This window comes from Hylaeus anthracinus, unplaced genomic scaffold (genome assembly GCF_026225885.1).
Source record: "Hylaeus anthracinus isolate JK02 unplaced genomic scaffold, UHH_iyHylAnth1.0_haploid 12002, whole genome shotgun sequence".
In the NCBI taxonomy this organism is placed as follows: domain Eukaryota; kingdom Metazoa; phylum Arthropoda; class Insecta; order Hymenoptera; family Colletidae; genus Hylaeus; species Hylaeus anthracinus.
This window is the reverse complement of record NW_026534349.1, coordinates 14,709,936-14,730,491: the sequence shown is the minus strand read 5'-3', so window position 1 is coordinate 14,730,491 and position 20,556 is coordinate 14,709,936. Positions and strand designations below refer to the sequence as shown.

The following is a 20,556-nucleotide window of genomic DNA, read 5'->3' as shown; positions in this document are numbered from 1 at the left end:
TAGAATTAATCCACAACACAAAGTGAATTTAAAAATCTGAGAACAAGATAAATTTAGATTTAATAGAAATATAAAATATTCAAATATTTATTCGGTGTAGAAATTAATTTTGTGCCTTTATATTCACTTATAACTTTAATTTAAACAGATTTACTTACTCGTCATTTTGATGCATTAAAGATTAAAGTTCCAACCTTCTATTCAATGTCTCTATTCACATAACCTAAGTATCAACTTGGTAGCCATTACAATGCATCTATACGAATTTTAGTAACCACAAAATTTTTCTTATTGTTTTTCTTCTACAATTATTATAATTATCAAGTACATTTGTAATCTGTTAGAAGAAGAATAATAAGTAAAATTTTATACATGTTCATAAGTTGTGTTATCAGGTTAATACTTAGATTATGCAAGTTTCATATAAATTCATTGTAGTGGAGATAAAATCGAGAAAATTGGTACTTTAACGTAACAAAATGGCGAATAAGTATTTGGATTTAACCTAAGGTTATAAATGATCGAATATAAAGGCACAAAATTAATATTTATAGCAGAAGCTTGATTCAGCTTGTAAACATATTATTTGTTTTAAACACAAGGACTGACCAATGTCGTTATGGTATCGATAGTATTGATTCGGTATTGTTCCCATCACTACTCAGCACCCCGTCGTCCCGTCCTCTTTTCTGCGCTTCTCTTCCTACTCTGTCGCTTCTTCGTCCTCTACCTCCTACCTCGTGCCTCCACCACCGACGCCTCTCGACCGCCATCTTTGTTGTACGGCTCTCTCTTTCCATCCTGCTCTCTCCAGGGCCGGTTTAGGGGCAGCCAATTACCCGGGGCATTGGTACTTTCTACCAAGAATAAAGACGGAAAATCGGATTATTACGAAAATAAAAGTACTTAACTTTGCGACGTGCTCTCTAATCAAGGAAGTAACGATCAAACAAACGCGCCCCCTCGATGGCGCATACGACTTAACGAAAAAATTCACCTGACCGATCGCTTTGTGTGCAAATACCGTAGATCACAATTATTGTGAGATAAGTCGCCTAGTTCGATGTTTCTTTGACGTCATAATACTATTTCTCCTACGATGGAAGTAACTCGTACAAAAGTTATTATTATGTTTGCCCTGAAGTTACTATAAAGAAAACCAAACAAAGAATTTACATTTTTAATTAACGTTCTATGTTTCACATGATAAACGTAATATTTTCTACGGTGATTTGAAATGATATTATCACGAAATTGTAAATTTCTTCTATTAATATTGCAGATAGAATCAAAAATAATACAAGATTTCTTTAAAGATCAATTACACGCGATAAAATAAAGAATATGACCATAAATAAGTTTCATTTTTGTTGGTATACCATATTAATGCTTTAATCACACGACTTTACTTAAAGAATTCCCTTATTGTAAAACACAATCTGTAATAAATCCAAAAATATAAACATTAAACATACATTGTCCTAAATGCTAATTAAAGTACAAAAGTAACAAGTAAAAACAGCAACAAATTATTTTCAAAGTAACTTTGAAGTCCTGATAAGAATTAGATTTTAAATCATATTTCACTCAACGCGTGATTCTATCGACTCGACTTTTATTTTCTTCCGAAATATAGTAAAAATATTCAAAGATAAATGAAAATATTGGGGACAATAACGTTTCACGTTGGAAAGGGCGCCAGACTGCGTTCAGCCGGACCTGCCCTTGCTCCATCTTGTTTCCGCTAAAATCGCGTCAAAGTCGTAGATTCATGACGTCGATGTAGTGCCTTTGACTTTACAAGACCCACTGTTCGTTTATTCTTTCGTGACGTACCGTCTTCTCATGGTTCACGACGGTCTACTCATACGGAATTACACTCTATTGGCGACAATACTAAACGTCCGTTTGTCGGTTAGGGTACGTCATCGAGGTTAGAGAAAGCGATTTCTGTCGGACTCGAAACGCTTCGTCCGAAAACGGAGCCAATTTCATGACTGTCTTGTACCGATAACGTTGTGAGAACGTTTCGAATGAGAAACGCCTATTGCGTGTTTTGTGCTGGTGATTTATAAGACACCTCCTACATCAGTGGTTGCTAAACTTTTTCAAATGCATCCTTTTTACCCTCTAAAGAAACAGAGAATTTTTGCGTACGATACTTACAGACAAACAATTTTTCTTTACATTTACGTTAATTAATTTTAAATTAAGATCGTCTTATTGATTTATATAAATTGTTTATTAAAGAATGTTGATAATAAGGAAAATCTATATACATATACATATACGGACAGTACAAGACCATAATATGTAAGCGATAGGTACAATGTAATTATAACATAAAATAAGGTAAAGGTAGATTCGCAAGACCTTAACACGTTAAATTAGTAAATAACTAACTAATAAGTGTGTATTTAATTATTCATGATATTTATCATGAAATATTCTAAGAATTGTTTGTTTGTCCTTAACGTATTCGTCATTCTTTGTTATTAAAATTTAGATTGTTGTACCGAATGTAATATTTGTATCACGTGCTGCATATTATTAAATAAACCCACAAATAATTATTTACTACGTTTTTGTGAAAAGTTCCAACTCATTTAAATACTCGATATATTCCGTGTAATTCACCGTATATAAGATAACAATAATAATCATTGCAGATATATTACCTTAAAATCAATTTCATGTATTAAAAATGAAATTATAATAGAAATGTAAAGTGTTCATGATATATTTATGACAATGATAAGAAACCACATAAGAAATTAATTAAATATTTAAAATGTTTTTTAGATAACCTCTGAATATTGAAGAAGGCCTGTCTACGTATAATAATCGAAAACGTTTTATTTTATATCCTTGTATCGACTAATTAAGTGCATTAAAACAAACATAGGAACTGTGTATCTAAAACGATAATTTACTACTTGTCACCTAACCTTCTATCTTCGTTCGACACTGAACCATTTACCATACATAATTTATTTCTCTAAAGGTTATAATATAGCCAGAGCAAGACTCATGGTGGGATAGGGTTATAAATGATTTCAAATATTTAATTTTGATAACAATGCTGTGCTCGTTGAAATCGGTTGTACTTATCACATCTTGCACATACTCATCACATTCGAATAATAATCAAAGAAAGCAGTTCGTACATATACTCTTTGTTACTAAAATACTAACAAAAGAATATAAATACGACAGGGATTAATGTTTGCTACATACGTTGCTGTATTCCGTATTATAATCCATCAAATATCTTGAAATTCGAGCAAATTAGATAGATGTGTGTATGTGTCTCAGTATATTATAAAATACTTGCAATTAATTTGTACAATGTTTAAACTGATCAATGTGTAGGCCCTGGTAAGCTAATGGAGGAGTCGTAAGTGTCGTAAGAAGACACATTCGAGTGACACACAACGTCATCTACCGGAAGCAAATACGAATGACTTTCAGTTACCAACAGTAAACACAAACAACAATTTTGTATCGAACAAACATAGTTGTTTATTTCAGCCTCCTGAATCCCTCAAATGCGTGTAATTGTTATCCTTCATTATCAGTTTTCACGTGGCAGTGGCAGTTAACCTTTTTTATAATTATTTTAATTTCAACCGGACGTATATACCTTCAAAGCATAAAAGTTATCGAATTTTCAATTATAATAACTTTACTTATACATCGAAACATGTCTGCATTTACCGAAAAATATTCAGGAATCATGGATGAATCAGACGAACCATCTATTTTATCAGCCGATCCAAACGAACGAAAATTAGCACGTAAACTTCGTATTCAAAGACGTTTAGATGCACTGTCTAAGTAAGAATTACACAAGATGTTCAATTTTTAACTTGTGATAATAGAAATTTAACGAATATACGTTCTTTTCAACGAGAACAAAATTATTTAAATTAATATATTTATACATTTGCACATGCGGTTAATCATATATCGTATAATTTCTTGTAATTGCTAATTTCTATTCTTCTTTAACGAAGAAATTCTTAATAGCGATAGATTTGTCAATTTTTGTATTGTTAGAATTTAAAGTTCGACTTTTCAGATTTATTCCTATTTTGCTTTCGATTTATTTTTCCAGTTAGAAAAATTCTTTTTGTTTTGATATTATATAATTAGCTATAAAATTAAAAGTAAAGTAATTCTCTATGTAAAAGACATTTATATATTTATTTTCAGACAGTCAAAACCCGAGGATGAGAGAATTGAGGATATAACACCTATCGAGAAGCAAGTGCTTGATAGCATAAATGCTCTGGAAGAATTGGCTGCAGAAGGAACCGAAGTGGTACGCGTATATGAATACCTTAAATCAATTTGTAGCTAACTGTTAAATCCGTTTAAGTAATTATTTGTTTATTGAATAAAATAACACGTTACTAGTCAGAACATTCATGTTTGTAATTACATATGTATAACATTTTAAATATTAAACAAATGTACGTAGATTGTTTTTAGTAGTTTTTGAAAAAAAAGGAGAACAAAACGGTCTCCTAAATAGTAGGCAGAATAAATGTCTTAAATAATATAAGGTAAATTGAAAGTACAATACCTATAGAAGAAAGAGTAGAGGGGGGGGGGAGGAGAAGGAGGAGGAGGTTGTAATTAAAAATATTGATATACAAAAGTGTGAAAAATGTGAACGATTGAACTTATTATTGATAATTTAAGTAATATATAATATAAATGATAAATTAGATAATATATAATATCCATGATAAATAAGATATTTATTACTGATACTTTAAATAATAATGAATTTTTGATAGGTTTCGGCGGTAAAAGTGGCAAACGATGCAAGGGAACTTGAGAGACGAAAGGTAATGCAAGAGACGAGGGATAGATTATTGGCGGCACTCGAGGAAGAAGACAAAAAGTGTATGGAAAAGTACCTTGAGATTAGCCAAAAGTGGCCTGATATTCTTGCCTGTAAAGACCCGTTAGATATTCATGATGAATTAGAAGCTCAAAATGCCAGGTGTCTCGAAATCCTAGATAAAAAGGATGCCCTAATCGCGGAACTGAAGCAAGAATTAGAGAATGCCGATGCGATGTATGCCGAAGAAGTGAAGAAACAGAACGAGGATATTGACGTGCTTGTCGAAAGAATGGAAAACCAAGTTAGTTCATTTAAAAGCATGTTTCGTTTTACATTACATTTTTTTTTTTAAATAAATAAAAACCCATGATATCGATTTACACGGTATGTCGAGAACCTTCCTTGATAAAATAACACCAGTGAGCCCAGTTAATCACTTTATATCGAGGGATTGCTATATTTACAATTAGATGAGTCAAATTTAATTATATATTCCCAACTTAATTTCATACTTGACGATAAATATTTCCTGCAGGTGCACACGATGACCAAAGCGTATCGCCACGAGTTGATGATGGTCGAAAATGTCATCGAATCGGAACGCAAGATGCTTCTAAAAACTTCCCAGGATAAATGGGAGACACTGTTGGCGAAGTATAAAGAAGACACCGTTGAAGCGAGAGAAAAAAAGAAAGAAATAATGCTCGAATACGAGGAAGAAATGAAGAAAGCGATTACAGAACACCAGGAAGAGTTTAGGCGACTGAAGATCAATTTTGAATTGGAGATACAGCAACTTCAACAAGAGGTGCAAAATATGAAAGCTTTGTGTTTGATGAACGTCGAGAAATTGGATTACAATTACGCCGTGCTAAAGTGTCGAGAAGAAGAAAATATTATTGTTAAGAATCAACAGAAGAGAAGAATAAACAAGTTAGTATCAGTATTGAAACACTCATATCAATCATTTGAATATTATCGACACTTTTAAAATTCATTTATTATATACCATTCATATGATTTTTATATAAAAATAAATTATAAATATACTCAAATTTGTTAAAAAATAAACCATAACTTCGACTTCTCACAGGTTCTCATCATAAACAAATATTAACGAGTTGATCAACTTAATTGCATTCTCGTATTTCAGACTTCAGGATACTATGAATAGTTTAAAAAAGACATATACAGATTTGGAGGAATCCACAAGATTGGAAATTCAAAAGCTGACAAACGAAATTTTAAAATCGCAAAAAGCTATACTAGATCTGGAGGAAAAGTCTAATCATCTAGCAAGTGTCAATGACAGAAAGTATATGCAAATTTGGGATATGAATATTGACACTGCCAATGAATTAGTCGATAAGGTACAGTGAGCATGAGCTAAAAATAAAAACGGTTGCACGAATTGCTATTTTAAACAAGTGTTTCTTAGATTTTAACAGCAGACAGAATTATACATGAACAGTTGTTAGGGGTGGAATGGAAACCACCGACACAAAAGTTACTGAAAAAAGAAGACTTGCCGTCGTATTGTGGTGCTATGTGTGCTTTAAAACAAGGTACAATTTTTGTTGTGGGTTTATGTTTGCAAGTAAACTAGTATAATCATAATCAATGAATTTTCTGTCCATATTTTCAGAAAAAGAGGAAACAAGGAAGAAGAAACTAATGTCCAAGTTGTATGAACCAGCAACAACTTTGGAAGAGATCAATTTGGAACGACGTTTGTTGAATCACATTGCTAAACTAGTTTCCAATCAATGTGATTACCTCATAGAGGACACTTTGAAGGAACTACTTTCTGACTACACAGAAAATGACAAATTACTAATTCGACTGGATAAAATATTTGAGGTAATTTTTCTTAAATTAGCAATGAAGCTACTAAACTATTATAATATAGTATATAGCTATTATACATAAGTTTAATAGTTCGTTTAATTTAAATAAAGAAATATATAGAATAAGTATAGTCCATATATTTAGTAGATGTTTCATCCTGTATCTGAATTCCCCTTCAATGAAAAACTTTTTATTTTAATTATATAAAAATATAAAAGTAAAAAAATATCGTTATAACCTGTAATTATAATTAAATAAGATATCAAGTTATCGTGAAAGTTTTCAATTTAGGCTGAACGTCGTTCAAATAAGAACGTCTCTAATACGTACTGCTCTTAAAGCTGAAACGAAGAAGTCCACATTATAATCCATCACAAGTTGAATACAAATAATGGTATTTTCAGGCATTAAAAATTACATCAGAACAAGACCTTCAATTTTTGTTAAACTTCTTCTTACCGTATGCACATTGTCCTACGTGTGAGATCAAAACTGTGAGCGTACCGAGCGTTTGTGGACAATCTGATAAAACTACAGAAACTTCTTCGTCTATGTACGTAAAAAGCTTCGTAATCAAATGTAACTTACAATAAAACGATGATTAGTAGTCAAATGAACACTCCGCCTAAGCGTCATCTAGCACCACTGAAAAAATCGATATCGAATATTTTTCGATCTAATATCGATATAAGATCGAAAACATTCGTATAATTTATACTTTTGTCGAATAATAAAATATAATGTTTTTATCGTTTTTATTTTTCACAAAGATTTTTTTTATAAAATGCCATGTAAAATTATTATCTAATTAATGGAATTTAGTATTCCTATTTTAAGATTATAAACATGAAATACCAAACTGTAGGACCACATTACTCTCCGTCTGCGGAAATGATAAAACTGATCTAGAAGAAGCTAAGTTAGTCACAGCTGTACAAGAAGCACTTTGTTCCACAAAATTTCTTGACAAGGAGGACACAGTGGTTGTAAGTAGTACACCGGAAGTTTCTTTAACAAAAACACCATCCGAGGATGTCCATGTTGCATCAACCTGTATTGGTGAAGGCATCATTGAAACTGCCAATGGTATAAATTAAAAGCCAGTTTAATCTTTTTTTTTCTTATATCGTTTACCAACTTTGGCATACATTTCTTAAACTCAAATGTACAATGTTTTTGTCTTCTCTTTGCAGAAGATGGTAAATCAAAGCGGCTATTAGTATGCGATAAAGGTCATTTGCTTGTGATTGAAACCGAATTTGTGACCAATGCCTTAAGAGAATTTGTAGAGAGATACGAATTTATTAAGAAGGAAGAAAATACTATACATATTGCTAAAAAGGTTCTTCAGGTAAAGGCCACAGTATCACGAAATATAACTGAGGAAGATATAACTGAATTTTGGCATAGATATAAAAATATCTTTCCACCAGAGAAAGAAAGTCTCTGGGATAACTTGCTGATTGGTCTTAAAAAGTATTATGAAGTATTAAAAGAGAGGCATAAGTTAAATGCTGAAACAGAATCTTTGCGAAAACAAAATGCAGAACTTAGTCACTTATTGAAAAGTTATTCAGCAGAGGTAACACTAGGCAACATAAAATAACTTATTAAACACTTCCAACTATACTACACATAATTAATTTTTAGCCCACAACTATGAAGTTAACAGAAAAAGATACAAATCTTCTTCAACATATATTTCAAGATTAAAGAAGATAAACAGTATGGTGTATCATTTGTATCATTATATATTTCTTAATTGTTATCTGGATGGACATATGTATATACATTTATACAATATATGAGACCGTTTTGTGCTATTTTATTTATAATAAAGACTAGAGGAAGGATCAACTACCTCGTAAATACTTTGAATAAAAATTATGTTAGTACCAATTTTTGTTTCATTCAGTTCCTTTCAAATATATACTCGCAATATATAATAAAGAAATAGTGTGGTGAGAGTGATACAAAATTCAGAATACTATAAACTATGAATGATCACGAATGAAATTACAAACAACATAGTATATATGGCGTACTCTTATGCATAGTTAAATATTTAGTCTTGAAATGCAAAAATGATTCAATCAAGTGATACAATACTGAAATTGATTTCCTTACTTTCTTTAAAAAATAAAACATGTACATCTGAGTAATTTGTGTATATATTAAAATAGACATTGATTTTGTTACAACTTTTTTTTATGTCTGATTTGTGAAACCTCCAGATACAAAATTGTTTGATAGTGATTGTACAAGGATTTTTGAGTTGACATCAGTTTTAGGTTTTTTCCAATATGGAAAGAACCTTTTCTTTTTTTGAATTTTTGCTTGCTTCAATTTACTAGTATGTTTCTTTGATGTTATATGCTGTAATGTAATGTAAATTATATTACCAAACAATTACCACGTATTTACTTCTATTTTTTTAACAATAAATGTAACATACCACATTATATTGTGCTGGGGAATTGAAGATCTTGTTGCACATGTTGCATGAAAGCGATACACCCTTAGATGTAGAGTTCTCCTGGACATTCATGGGAGTTGACGTCATTGAACTGCCAACTTCTTTGCCACCCCACCCACCTAAGCATCAATGTGCGATCAACACTATCTATGTATCACAACCGCAGAAGCGGTCAAATGTGATAATAAATCAGCTTGAACACTACATTCATGCTATGGAAAAAGCAACCATTAATGTAAACAGTTGTAACAAAAGCCGTAATTAAAAAATTGTACATGTGTACGTGTATGCATTCATCTACAAGCATTTCTTACTTCTTAAAATAAATATCAAAAAATGTTTTTTACACATATATAAGATATAAGAACCATTTAAGAGTACTTCTGAATAAATATCTTTTTTTTAATTTTTATTTGTGTATCTTACATATTTAAATACTGCATTTTTCTGAATATAGCGTAATACAGGTTTACATTTTAGTTTCAGTATATGCGAATTAAAACCAGTGTTCCATCATTAATTCAAATTTTCGAAAAATTATATCATTTAAGTTTTAACTTTAAGAATGTGTTAATTATTATTTAATTTGTAAGTATTCCTGAAACAGCTATTAATATGTAATGTAAATTGTATTTTTGTATTATTTTAATTTTTAGTATAATTTATAATATAACCACAAAAAAAAAAGTAAACACATATTGGTTATGACACTCACATATTAGTGCTCTTAAAAAATTTACTTTATCTTGATTTATATTAAACAATGAAAACACAATATTAAAAATGTATAATAAACTTACATTGCAAAATAAAAATGTGATTAAGAAAATAATTTCGCCATATAAAAATTATAAGTTGTTGTTCATTACATAAAGCATAAACAATGAAGCGTAGCGCATACTCATTCATTCGATAAAAGGAAGTTGCGGTATATGTAAAATTAAATAATAAAAGGAATCTGACAAACAGGAAGAATTAAACTATTTTATGAACAATATGAATTTTATTAATCATAATATGTAACTAAATAACTCGCTATTGAGTTCTCAATGGCACTATGTTCTTAAACAAATAAGTAGTAAATATACAATTTCAGTCTGACAGAAATAAATAATAAATAATATGCAATAAATAATAATAAATAATAAACAGTGTATAATAATAAATAGTAAACAATGACGCATAATTTATGACAAGCATGAAAATATCACTAGGCATTCCAGTAGCAATTGCTAGATTAAAGCTATTTAAACATCGAACAGTTAATTTTATATTAGTTTAGAGAAATAGGTGAAAAGCAAAAGTTAACAGTACTATTAAACATGCAAATGTAAACAATATTAGGCAGTAGATTAGCACAACAATATTTCTTTCTATTATTTTATCCATGCACATAGTGCGACTACATCTAAACCCATATTGTACTGATTTACGTACAACACAGGATTTATTACCTCTCATGGCTTTCTTTTTATGCCGGGTTCCTATAAGAAAGAATGTCTTTAAATTTGTAAAAACACAAAGAATTACAAAATACTTTTATTTATAAAATACCATTTAAATGTGTCTGAAGCTGTTGTATAGAATTTAGACACACATTACACACATTGCATTTCAGTCCATTTGTTTCTTCATCTTTTGTAAATGCTATTTTTGTTTCTTCAAGTGATGCCATTATGTTTTTGGATCTAATCTATAAAATGAGCATACTTCTCTGTATTTCTAACTTATTACATTCTTTTCTTTTCTAACCAACAATTAAAATGAATGGTATATAAAGTATGTTATTTACTAGTGATATGATTATATATCCAGACTACTTTATTCCATGAGCAAAATAATATTTCCAATAAATTAAATAATGAGTTCTAGGTTTAATACTTTAAAATAAAAGAGTAACAACAAAAATTAATTGGTGTTTTGTCTAGACATTCTTTGTCTGCTTCAGAAGTTACCAACGTTTCTTTTACTACACATTTATTATTTCATATTTCAATTTTTCTAAATCCAATTGTGTTTTGTTTTCACAAACCTGTTTTGCATGACGAGCACCTTGTAAATGTGTATCTAATACTGTTTGACTTGTAAATGAGAGATCACAATCGTTGCAACGAACAAAAGGTTTCTTTGTAGGTAAATTACCCATTATATTATCTACTACCGCTTTGGTCACAGGATCATCGAGACTTTGACTCATTACATCTTCCGAAGATACAGCCATTATTTTAACTAAAATTTAATACACAAGTAAATCTATATAATACACATCTAATACTTGTGAAATAAATAAATGTCGTTTAAACTATATTCCACAAAAAATGAAATAATTAGAAAATAAATGAATACATTGATAATATATTTATAAAATGTACAAATTAATTTCAATTAGAAATCATTGTTCGATTTTAACAAAATACACATAATTTTGCAAACTGTTTATTTGTAATAGTGTTGTGAATATACCTACTTATATAGGATATCGAATATGATTCCGATAAAACTTAACACTGTTCAGCTTGTGTAGTAAGCTCTAATTTTTCAATAAAATAATGAAGATATTTAGCAGACAATTGTGTTTATAATGAAATAGATCTTTCCTTCGGTACGTCGGACATGGAAGTCTTCGAGTTGGATGCCTGATTTTTTAGGAATATTAATCCGAGGCGTTAGAGTTCAAAATTACATTTGATAGGCTAATAAACCTCGAGAGTTCCTAGCGTGTCGTCATTTAAGGTGTGTTTAATAATTGTATGTATCGCGTCTTGAAATACTGCGCTCAATTTGTAACGAATTTGAAATTGCTATCAACATGTTATTAACAAACGTACTTTACAAGTTTGTACTAACTAAGCACTGGAGAAACTACGAGAAAAGTACGTGTAAATAATATTATACATTAATAATTCTAGTAATAAATATCATGTATTTTACTAAAATTATTTAGCTTTCCATGCGAACTTTTACATGCCACATTTTTAATTATGCATCTGAAATTTGTACGAGACACGTGCAAATTTATATTTGAGAAAGAAACCTGAAAATAACGAGCAATTCGAGTCAGTAGCGTAACTAAAGATGTGCATTATGTTCGAAACACGTGGATTTTCGATTATAATTAGCCGAAAATATATTCTGTACGAGTATTTTGCATCGTCGTCAAAAAGAAATATTGTCTCAAATTTTATTGAACAATACAATAGATTAAATTATTTCCGTAAATTGAGCGGACGACAAAGACTTATTTCAAATTAGTTTACTTTTACAGATCTCTAATATGGAATCCAGTGCCTCGTGGCCCTGTTGTCCCTGCCTTGTCACAGCTCTGCTCAAACGTGAAATATCTAATTGTCTTACTAGAAATATTTTATACAAGATTTTTGTTTAATATAGTAAATATGGATGTACTAGGTTTATTTATCAGTTTTCTTTGAAAATTAAAGAAATAATAACACTTAAAATGAAATCTAAAATGAATAATACTGAAATCATCTCCATCGTAAATGTTAGCACGCAGGACCCCCTCCGTATTGCTAGTTACGCCACTGTTCAAAGTTTTCTTTTTTTACGGAGTACTTTAACAGATATCCACCGAGTTGCTAGGAAAAATCCGATTATATCACGAGGAACTTGGATATTATTCGGTATTGAGAAATTTTGTTCTATAAAATCTGCATAAAATCAAACAGGTGAATAAAGCTTAGCGCGGGATCGATCCAATCAGCGGTTTTCGAAGTCGCGATATGTCAGTCGTAGCAGAGATATAATATTGGCGGCTTAAGAAGGGCAGCCAATTAGAAAAGTTGGTGAATATCGTCGGTCGGTACTTAGGCGCGTGTGTTTGTCGAGTGCATATAGGTGACGGTCGCGAAATATAGTCGCAGCCATCTTATATTTTGTGTCGGAGAAAAACAATTTGGCCGTACAAATGTTTCGCGATTGTCCGTGAAGCCGCTCGAGAACGGGAGGCGTGCGCTCGATGAGGCGTGACGTTTTTCGACCCTAGCCCAAGACTACTACATTAGCAAAGGTTCGTAGAACGATGCTTTCAATTTCGACCGCAACGAAAGCGACCCCCACTCGCAAAGTGCTCGCGAAGAATCCGGTTTCGCAGTCAAAATATTCCGCCGTTTCGACTGTCGCTTTTTTAAAAATAGAGTTGCCCGTGTTGCTCGCTGCTGGGCTACGTTCTGTTGACGACGGTATCGCGCCGTCTTCGAGCGCATCGCGTAAAAGTTATGCAATCAGCTGATCATCCAGCTACCTTCTGTCACTTGTCAAAGATAAATGTCAAAACGATTGATCTAACCTGACAACGCTTAACGTTCGTAGTTTGAGTATTCCACGAACCGGAAATTACGAGGCTATCCACGTTTACGCAACTTTTTGCGTTTGCGACTGAGCAACTCGAATGGCGATTTATAGAGGTTCCCTGTCACACAGGTGGATTGGTACGCGGGATATGAGCAGCTTGTCAAGCGCAACCTGACTCTGCTCCCCCATCAAGAAGCAGCGCAGCAGCAGGAGCCACAATCGCAACAGCTGGCTCAGCCGCAGCAGACCGACATAATGACATCCATGTTCGAACAACAAATCAAAAGCGAGCCTATGGGCTTCTATTCTGTTGCTTCGAGTCGTTCGGATGGTTCCAATTCCATGGTGAATTTATCCGATGACAGAGAGGACCTTTCTCAGCAGGAAGGTCATCTGCAGCCACAGCAACAAACGTCGCTACAAATAAGCCAGCAACAGGGTCAGCAACAAACTCAGCAAAGTCAACAGGCACAGCAGGGACAACAAAGTCAAAGTGTGCAACAGGAGACTCCGAGCCGTCAGTCAACGGGACAACAAACTGTTAAAGAGGGTTCAAGGTCGAGACCACAGCCCTGCAAAGTATGCGGCAAGGTGCTATCTTCCGCTTCATCGTATTATGTACATATGAAACTTCACTCGGGCAACAAACCATATCATTGTACAGTATGCGAAGCCAGTTTTTGCCGTAAACCATATTTAGAAGTGCACATGAGGACGCATACAGGAGAACGACCCTTCCAATGCGAGCTGTGTTTGAAAAGGTTTACGCAGAAGAGTAGTCTCAATACTCACAAGCGGGTGCACACTGGAGAAAGACCGTACGCCTGCGATATATGTCAAAAACGTTTTGCAGTAAAGAGCTACGTGACGGCACACCGTTGGAGTCACGTCGCCGAAAAGCCTTTGGTGTGCGACAGATGTTCTCTTACGTTCACGTCCAAGAGTCAGTTTGCAATTCACATTCGTACCCATACTGCAAGTACAACGTACGAGTGCAACATCTGTGGACGTACGTTTGTACGTGATAGTTATCTCATACGACATCAAAATCGAGTACACCGTGATATGAATCAAAGCAATACAAATCACAATCCACCGACACCGCAGAGTACTGGTGGTGGTACGCCGGGCACAGGTTTCGAGAGCCCTGTTTGTGATCTACGCTACAGTGAAGGACCGTCTTCGTTGGATGGTTTGGCAGGTTCCAAAGGAGGCATCGCAGCAGAGATTGCAAGTCTAGCGAAGCAAAACAATCTTCAACTTCCTCTACCGCTGCTACATCCGCAGACCACCAACTAGTGTTTAGATGGCAGTATGTCTGAGTCCTTACCGCAACACCAGTCACCGCAGCAAGTAGTATGTCCCACCTCGGCGTCTTCGCCATTCACACTTAATTCACCTGTGTCTCACGAGCACACACCATCGCAGAGTGTCTACCAAACGACGGGCTCTTCCAGTTCCTTGGATAGCCTCAACTCCCAACTCTACCCGCAAATGTCATCCCCTATAGAATCATCAGAGTCGCATCATCATTCGCATCAACTGCATCGCGGCATTCCTCCACCAGGGCTTCACCCTGCACTATATTTGTACGCTCAGTACTCGAATACGAGCCCTACGATCTCGTACACCGAATATATTCAACGCAACAATTGATAATGCCAGTTTATGCCAGCAATGACGATTTTTACCACGAACGTAGCGACGTCAGCGTTCTAACGCGGGCTCTTCGATCGCGTGTCATATTTAATGGTGCTGGTTGAACAAAGTGCCTAAAGAGCATCCGCTTTCTGGATCGCGATGGATGCTTAACCCCAATCGTGGATTGATAATACTAAACAATTTTTACGCACCGATCTTGTTTCAATTTTTTAGAAAGGAACAGAAGAGAATGGCAAATCAATTGTACATTGATTGCCATTTTGCACGTATTCGGTCACCCCTCGGTCCATATAATGGATCGCTACGTTGACGAGCGTATATTTTAACGAGAATTAAACAGGGATGGGCAAAATTCTTATCTGGATGAAAAGTTCGAATAACGAATAAAAGATGAAACACATTTTTATTCGTTACTCGTTTAATCAAAATTAGTATTTAAATTGTAGCATGGAAGTATTTCACGTTGGATAGATAAAGATTTACGCTATTCAATCGAATAATTTTATTCCAATAAAATTTTGCCTATTTCTGAAATTAAATAGCACCGTTCGAAGGGACGTACTCGAGCAGCGATCGATGATTCGCCTCGATCGCTGAATTTTCCTCGTTTTATCGATCTTCGTCGTGGTACATCGATGTTAGCATAAACTATCCCGAATAACGTTTCTACACGAGTTTTCCAAGTTTCCGCACTTCTTGATTTACCTCTTTTTCAATCACATTGCGAGTACATATACATATATATATATATATATCTATGTGTGTATATATATTATGCGCGAACCATTATACGCATAACATATTTATATTATATTTTTAAAGGAGTTTAGTCACTTGGATCTGTGATATAGATAGTAATTATTATCTACAACGTTTAAACTATTGGTTTACTATTTTGATGATATCAAAACGAGGAAAAATAAGAAAGCAATGTCACGGAGCGTATGTAGCTGTCAGAATTTAACGGACATTGGTCTCTACCGAAGGTGTTTGGTAGACACCCTACTATTACTTTTACAAACAAAACAAAAATAAGAATATTACTATTACTAACGCTGCTACTACTATTATTACTACAACACTAGTACTACTCTTACTAATACTCTCACTAACATTACCATCACCACAACCACCACCACTGACATTCTCCCAACTATATATTATTCTCGCTATTATTATTATCATTATTGCTACTACTATAACTACTATTATTATTAGAAAAAAACGCAAACGTTGCTTCATTTTAGTAACGTCCATAGCGCGTGTATTGGGTAGGACCCGTGACGTAGTCACCATGGCTTTTTTTTCAGCTTTGATCTTAAGTTTGTTCTCTTGTCATTTTCCTTCTCTCACGTTTCATCTACTTCTTTCTTTCCTCATTCTTCACCTTGCTTCAGTTCTTTCCCTACCCTTCGAGCCAGTGGCGCAACTACCAATTCTGGGATACTTTTAGGGGAAAGTTAACTCTATCTTTTGAATATTATATAATATTAGAAAATGGTAGAGGTATTTTTAATCGCGAAAGACGAACAACCAGTGAAATTCGTAAAACATTATTTTACACAATTTTACGGAACAAAACTTATATTTACCAACAACAACAACAACAAAAAAAAAAAAAATGTGTGGAATTAAAAAAAAATAATCAAAAATGATTTGATATATTTGTTTTGTAGCTCTCGAAATAAAAGATTTCTCGTGGGAAAATTATGGGGCTTTTCCGTACTCGCTACTTATTACAGAGTCTGTAATTACGAAACGTATACGATTAAAAAAACAATTAGAAATTAATCGATATACATATTTGCTTTTCGTTCGTATCGAAATCGGGACTCTTATTGTGCAGCCTTAGTTACGCCACTGCTTCGTACTAATTCTTCGTAGCTCACCGCGTACGTATGTATGTATGTTACATGAACGATAGAAACGTTACGGTGTCGGTGTTCTTTTATCGCGTAGGACAATTACACGGCTTTGAATCAGTTCCATGGGTGTACTTACTTTTCACATATCGAAGTGTATTGTACACACAGATACATATTGTATATACGTATACATATATATACGGATGTATTATAAAAAAAAAAAAAAAAACGACGAGCGAATGTGCAGATCGTGTTAGTTCTAAGTACTAGGAGTGTAATAGCAGGGCTGTTGATCTTTTCCTTTTTTTTTTCCTTTTTTTTTTAACTACCGTTAGAGCTTAGTTTTAGCGATTATTATTATTATTATTATTATTAACGTTCTGATTAATACGATTATCACGATTATTGTTAATCTTTTATCACTAACTCCACGAAGCTTAGATACAAGCGAGGGAACCATGACAGCCGCGAAAAAGCTTTCGTTTCCTTCGGAAATTTTTGCGTACGATCCAGCGCGGTGTCTGTTCGTTTTCGACGATAAAACGAAAATAGAAGATCGATCGCGCGCGCGTTAATAACGAATCAAAACGCGACGGACGAACGTAGCGCGTGCGCGCTTCGAGTGTTTTCGAATCAGCAGCGTAATAGAGATACGGCAAAATTCGTATACAATTAAAATAAAGAAGAAAAAAAAGAACAAATGAAAAAACGCAAACTTTTGCAATTTAAATTAAACGAAACGAAAATGTAACCGTTCGATCGAATTTAATGTTTTTTCTTCTCATCTGTTATTCGAGTAAAATTCTGCCCATCTCCGACGGCGGGTAAAGCGGGTTCACGGTTCGATTCGAATAGAAACAGAACAAAAACAAGAAAAAAAAACAAAACACAAAACCAAGAAAAAAGAGAAAATATATTCGCGCTAGCGTGCCTCGAACTTCCTTATATCGTAGAGATCTGTTCCGACGGTCTTTTAGTCTTCGCAGAGAACAAAAGAAAAAAGAAAAAAAAATATATATATATATATTATATATATATATATATATATATATAAAATAAAACGACGAACAATTCTCTGCGCGCGTATGCCTGAGGCTTTTGATTTAAACGAGACGCGAAGTCACCGGGCCAAGACTGATTTACTCGCAAAGGATTGCGACACACAGAAAGAGGGGAAAACGATATTTGTTCTTTGTGTCATTTGTTGATGTTTTTGTTCGTATTCGGTTACGCGTGGAACGTATTGTTGCTTGCATCCGTGAGGTGGAGAGGAATAAAAGAAAAAGAAAAAAAGAAAATATTCCACGATCGTATCTTTCGCGCGTGAAATGAAAAAGGCACGTTTCCCGTGTTTCGTTCGGATAACTTAGGTGCAATGAGAACAAGAAAAGCGACGTTCTTCATGCTGGCTAGTCATTGTACAGCTCTATGAAATATTAATTGTACTACAATGCTGTGATTTAAAGCCTCCGTGCATATGTTCGCGCAGCTCCTAATTACATAACGATATACATATTTTGTAGCTTGTTATGATTGTAAATACAATAGGTAGCTCGTAGGAATACCTAAGAAGAAAACAAAACAATTGTAGTTCCGAATTGATCGGTCGATCCTTCGTTACGATCTCTTTACTTCTTTTCTCTCTGTCCGACTTTTGTTTTTAATTCTTTATACTCTCTAGTTCTCTCGTCCCATCTTTTCGCTTTCTAATAAACCCCCTACTCCTCTCTTTAATACTTATTTCTGCGTTTCCTCGATACATATGCGCTTTCACGGTGCTGGGCAAGCAAATTCTTTCCATCCGTGAAAATAAAAGAGACCCTTTCTACTAAGAAACAAAAAAATATTGTTCCGAGCACTTCTTTGTTATATACGTTGTTATTCTATCGATTGAAATAGAAGTATTCGAGTTGTTTGCTCTCTTTAGGATAACTTTTACTCCAGATTAATAATGGGTTGTCCGGAAAATTTGCGCCGACTGTTAATCACTTATAATCTGAATTGTTTTTCTGTTCTGGAATGGAACAGGTCGTGGATAGTCGTCGATAACGAGATGTAAATTGAAATTTTTAATAAACATAGCCTCCCGAACGTGGTAGAAATATTCATCCTGGACTGGTAAACATTGTGTTCGATAACTTTTGTAAACGTATTCTTTGGTTACCATACAAGTATTTTGATACGACAATAGTAGTAAAAAGATGATAAAAGGTTGTATTTTATTTATTTATTTTGTAATATACGTTTAGAGTCGCAACAATTACTAATGGTTATTAGCGACTTAAGTTCGGTTAACGTCGAATCTTGTTAAATAAATTGATGTGTTTCAGAAAAGTAATCACTTTCCTGGCGATGTTAATCATTTTTTAATTGTTGGTTTTTTTCACCATTATTTTTTACACCGTTATTTATTATCGATAGTACTCGTACGATGATATATCGAGAAGTGGAAAAATGAAAATTTTCAGTGATGGTCACTTGTTTAATCATCACGCGATAATTAAAGATTAATTGTGGCGCGGATGACTTATGTCCTTATGTCGAAGGAGAAATCTATTGTTACTTCGAGGGATTATTGTAATTACGTACATGTTTGTTAAAAATGGATGGAAATCTATTCTTTTTAGTCGAATGTTTTTATTAATTTTATGTCATCTTTGAATAATTTGGCACGAACTCTCTGGACAACCCAATATTCTCTATGCTTTGTATAGATGAGCTAATTTTGTGAGCAAATATACAGTTGAGTATGTTTTTGCTCGTTTTTATTATTTAAAAGAATCAAGATATGGAATAACGGATTGGAAAAGAAATTTTCGTTATTTACATTAACGTATATCTTTTGTAAAATGGAATATCATGGATACGTTTAAACGCGGAAAATTATACGCAAAATAGTAAAATCGTGCGCAAAAGTATTCTCTCGCTGACGAATTGCACGAAGCAAATGATTTTTTGTCTGCTAGTTTATCTTGATCTATATTTTTTTCTGTGATAATCTCATGATCTTTCGTAGCTTTTAATTTTATGGCTAAACCAAAACTAAGAACTTTGCGATAAATACTTTCTTTTGTTATAGTATTTCGTTTTTATCAAAAGTTGTGATTTTCCGTCGATGTTTCTAGTTCTGCGTGATGTTGTTCTCATTTAATCGAATAATCGAATTTTGGGACTTGGAATTAATTCGGTATCTTTTAAAAAATATATATTAATTATTCGAGCAACGTGTTTTAAATTATTCCGCCCTTGGAAAATAAATAGTTTGCGTTACTTGAAATTAGAAATGATACGAAAGAGAGATATCTATGCGAACAAAAAATATCGATGGAACTCTCTGCAAAACGGCAGTTCCCTTTTCAGCTAATATAACACCACTATCTTATTAGAAAAATATTTTATTTTATTTTTGTACTGAACATCTCTATGCGTGCAGATGTGGGCAAAATTCTTATCTGAGCACAAATTTCAAATGACAGATGCGAGATAAACAATTGTTTATTCGTTATACGTCGAACGAAAATTAGAATTTATATTACTAA

General features: G+C 33.3%; 3 protein-coding genes and 1 long non-coding RNA gene across 6 annotated transcripts in view; 3 read left to right on the top strand and 1 right to left on the bottom strand.

Moving 5' to 3' along the window:
* The window catches only part of LOC128891727 (uncharacterized), a 190,111-nt gene that overhangs the window by 152,311 nt on the left and 17,244 nt on the right, over nucleotides 1-20,556 (top strand). The window lies entirely within an intron of this gene.
* LOC128891718 (zinc finger protein 385B-like) lies at nucleotides 43-12,066 on the bottom strand. 2 transcript variants are annotated; one of them, XM_054151450.1, is made up of 6 exons: nucleotides 11,647-12,066; nucleotides 11,212-11,408; nucleotides 10,734-10,872; nucleotides 10,634-10,663; nucleotides 9,159-9,298; nucleotides 43-857 (listed from the first exon to the last, which is right to left on the bottom strand). In XM_054151450.1, exons 2-6 carry the CDS (start codon nucleotides 11,398-11,400, stop codon nucleotides 822-824), a joined length of 534 nt encoding a protein of 177 aa, XP_054007425.1. In that variant the 5' UTR covers nucleotides 11,401-11,408; nucleotides 11,647-12,066; the 3' UTR covers nucleotides 43-821. The 2 variants fall into 2 exon arrangements, with proteins under 2 accessions (XP_054007425.1, XP_054007424.1); XM_054151449.1 differs by lacking the exon at nucleotides 43-857 and adding an exon at nucleotides 8,857-9,079 and having other exon boundaries at nucleotides 11,647-11,817.
* Nucleotides 1,732-8,494, top strand: LOC128891679 (dynein regulatory complex protein 1). Of its 2 annotated transcripts, none has more exons than XM_054151365.1 (11): nucleotides 1,732-1,920; nucleotides 4,216-4,324; nucleotides 4,806-5,156; nucleotides 5,391-5,788; nucleotides 6,009-6,225; nucleotides 6,294-6,420; nucleotides 6,501-6,715; nucleotides 7,108-7,256; nucleotides 7,569-7,789; nucleotides 7,897-8,285; nucleotides 8,354-8,494. In XM_054151365.1, exons 3-11 carry the CDS (start codon nucleotides 4,860-4,862, stop codon nucleotides 8,414-8,416), a joined length of 2,076 nt encoding a protein of 691 aa, XP_054007340.1. In that variant the 5' UTR covers nucleotides 1,732-1,920; nucleotides 4,216-4,324; nucleotides 4,806-4,859; the 3' UTR covers nucleotides 8,417-8,494. The 2 variants fall into 2 exon arrangements, with proteins under 2 accessions (XP_054007340.1, XP_054007339.1); XM_054151364.1 differs by lacking the exon at nucleotides 1,732-1,920 and adding an exon at nucleotides 3,686-3,837.
* Nucleotides 12,830-18,861, top strand: LOC128891702 (zinc finger protein 32-like). The gene is made up of 2 exons (XM_054151423.1): nucleotides 12,830-13,206; nucleotides 13,620-18,861. The coding sequence occupies exon 2, from the start codon at nucleotides 13,746-13,748 to the stop codon at nucleotides 14,787-14,789; it is 1,044 nt and encodes a 347-aa protein (XP_054007398.1). The 5' UTR covers nucleotides 12,830-13,206; nucleotides 13,620-13,745; the 3' UTR covers nucleotides 14,790-18,861.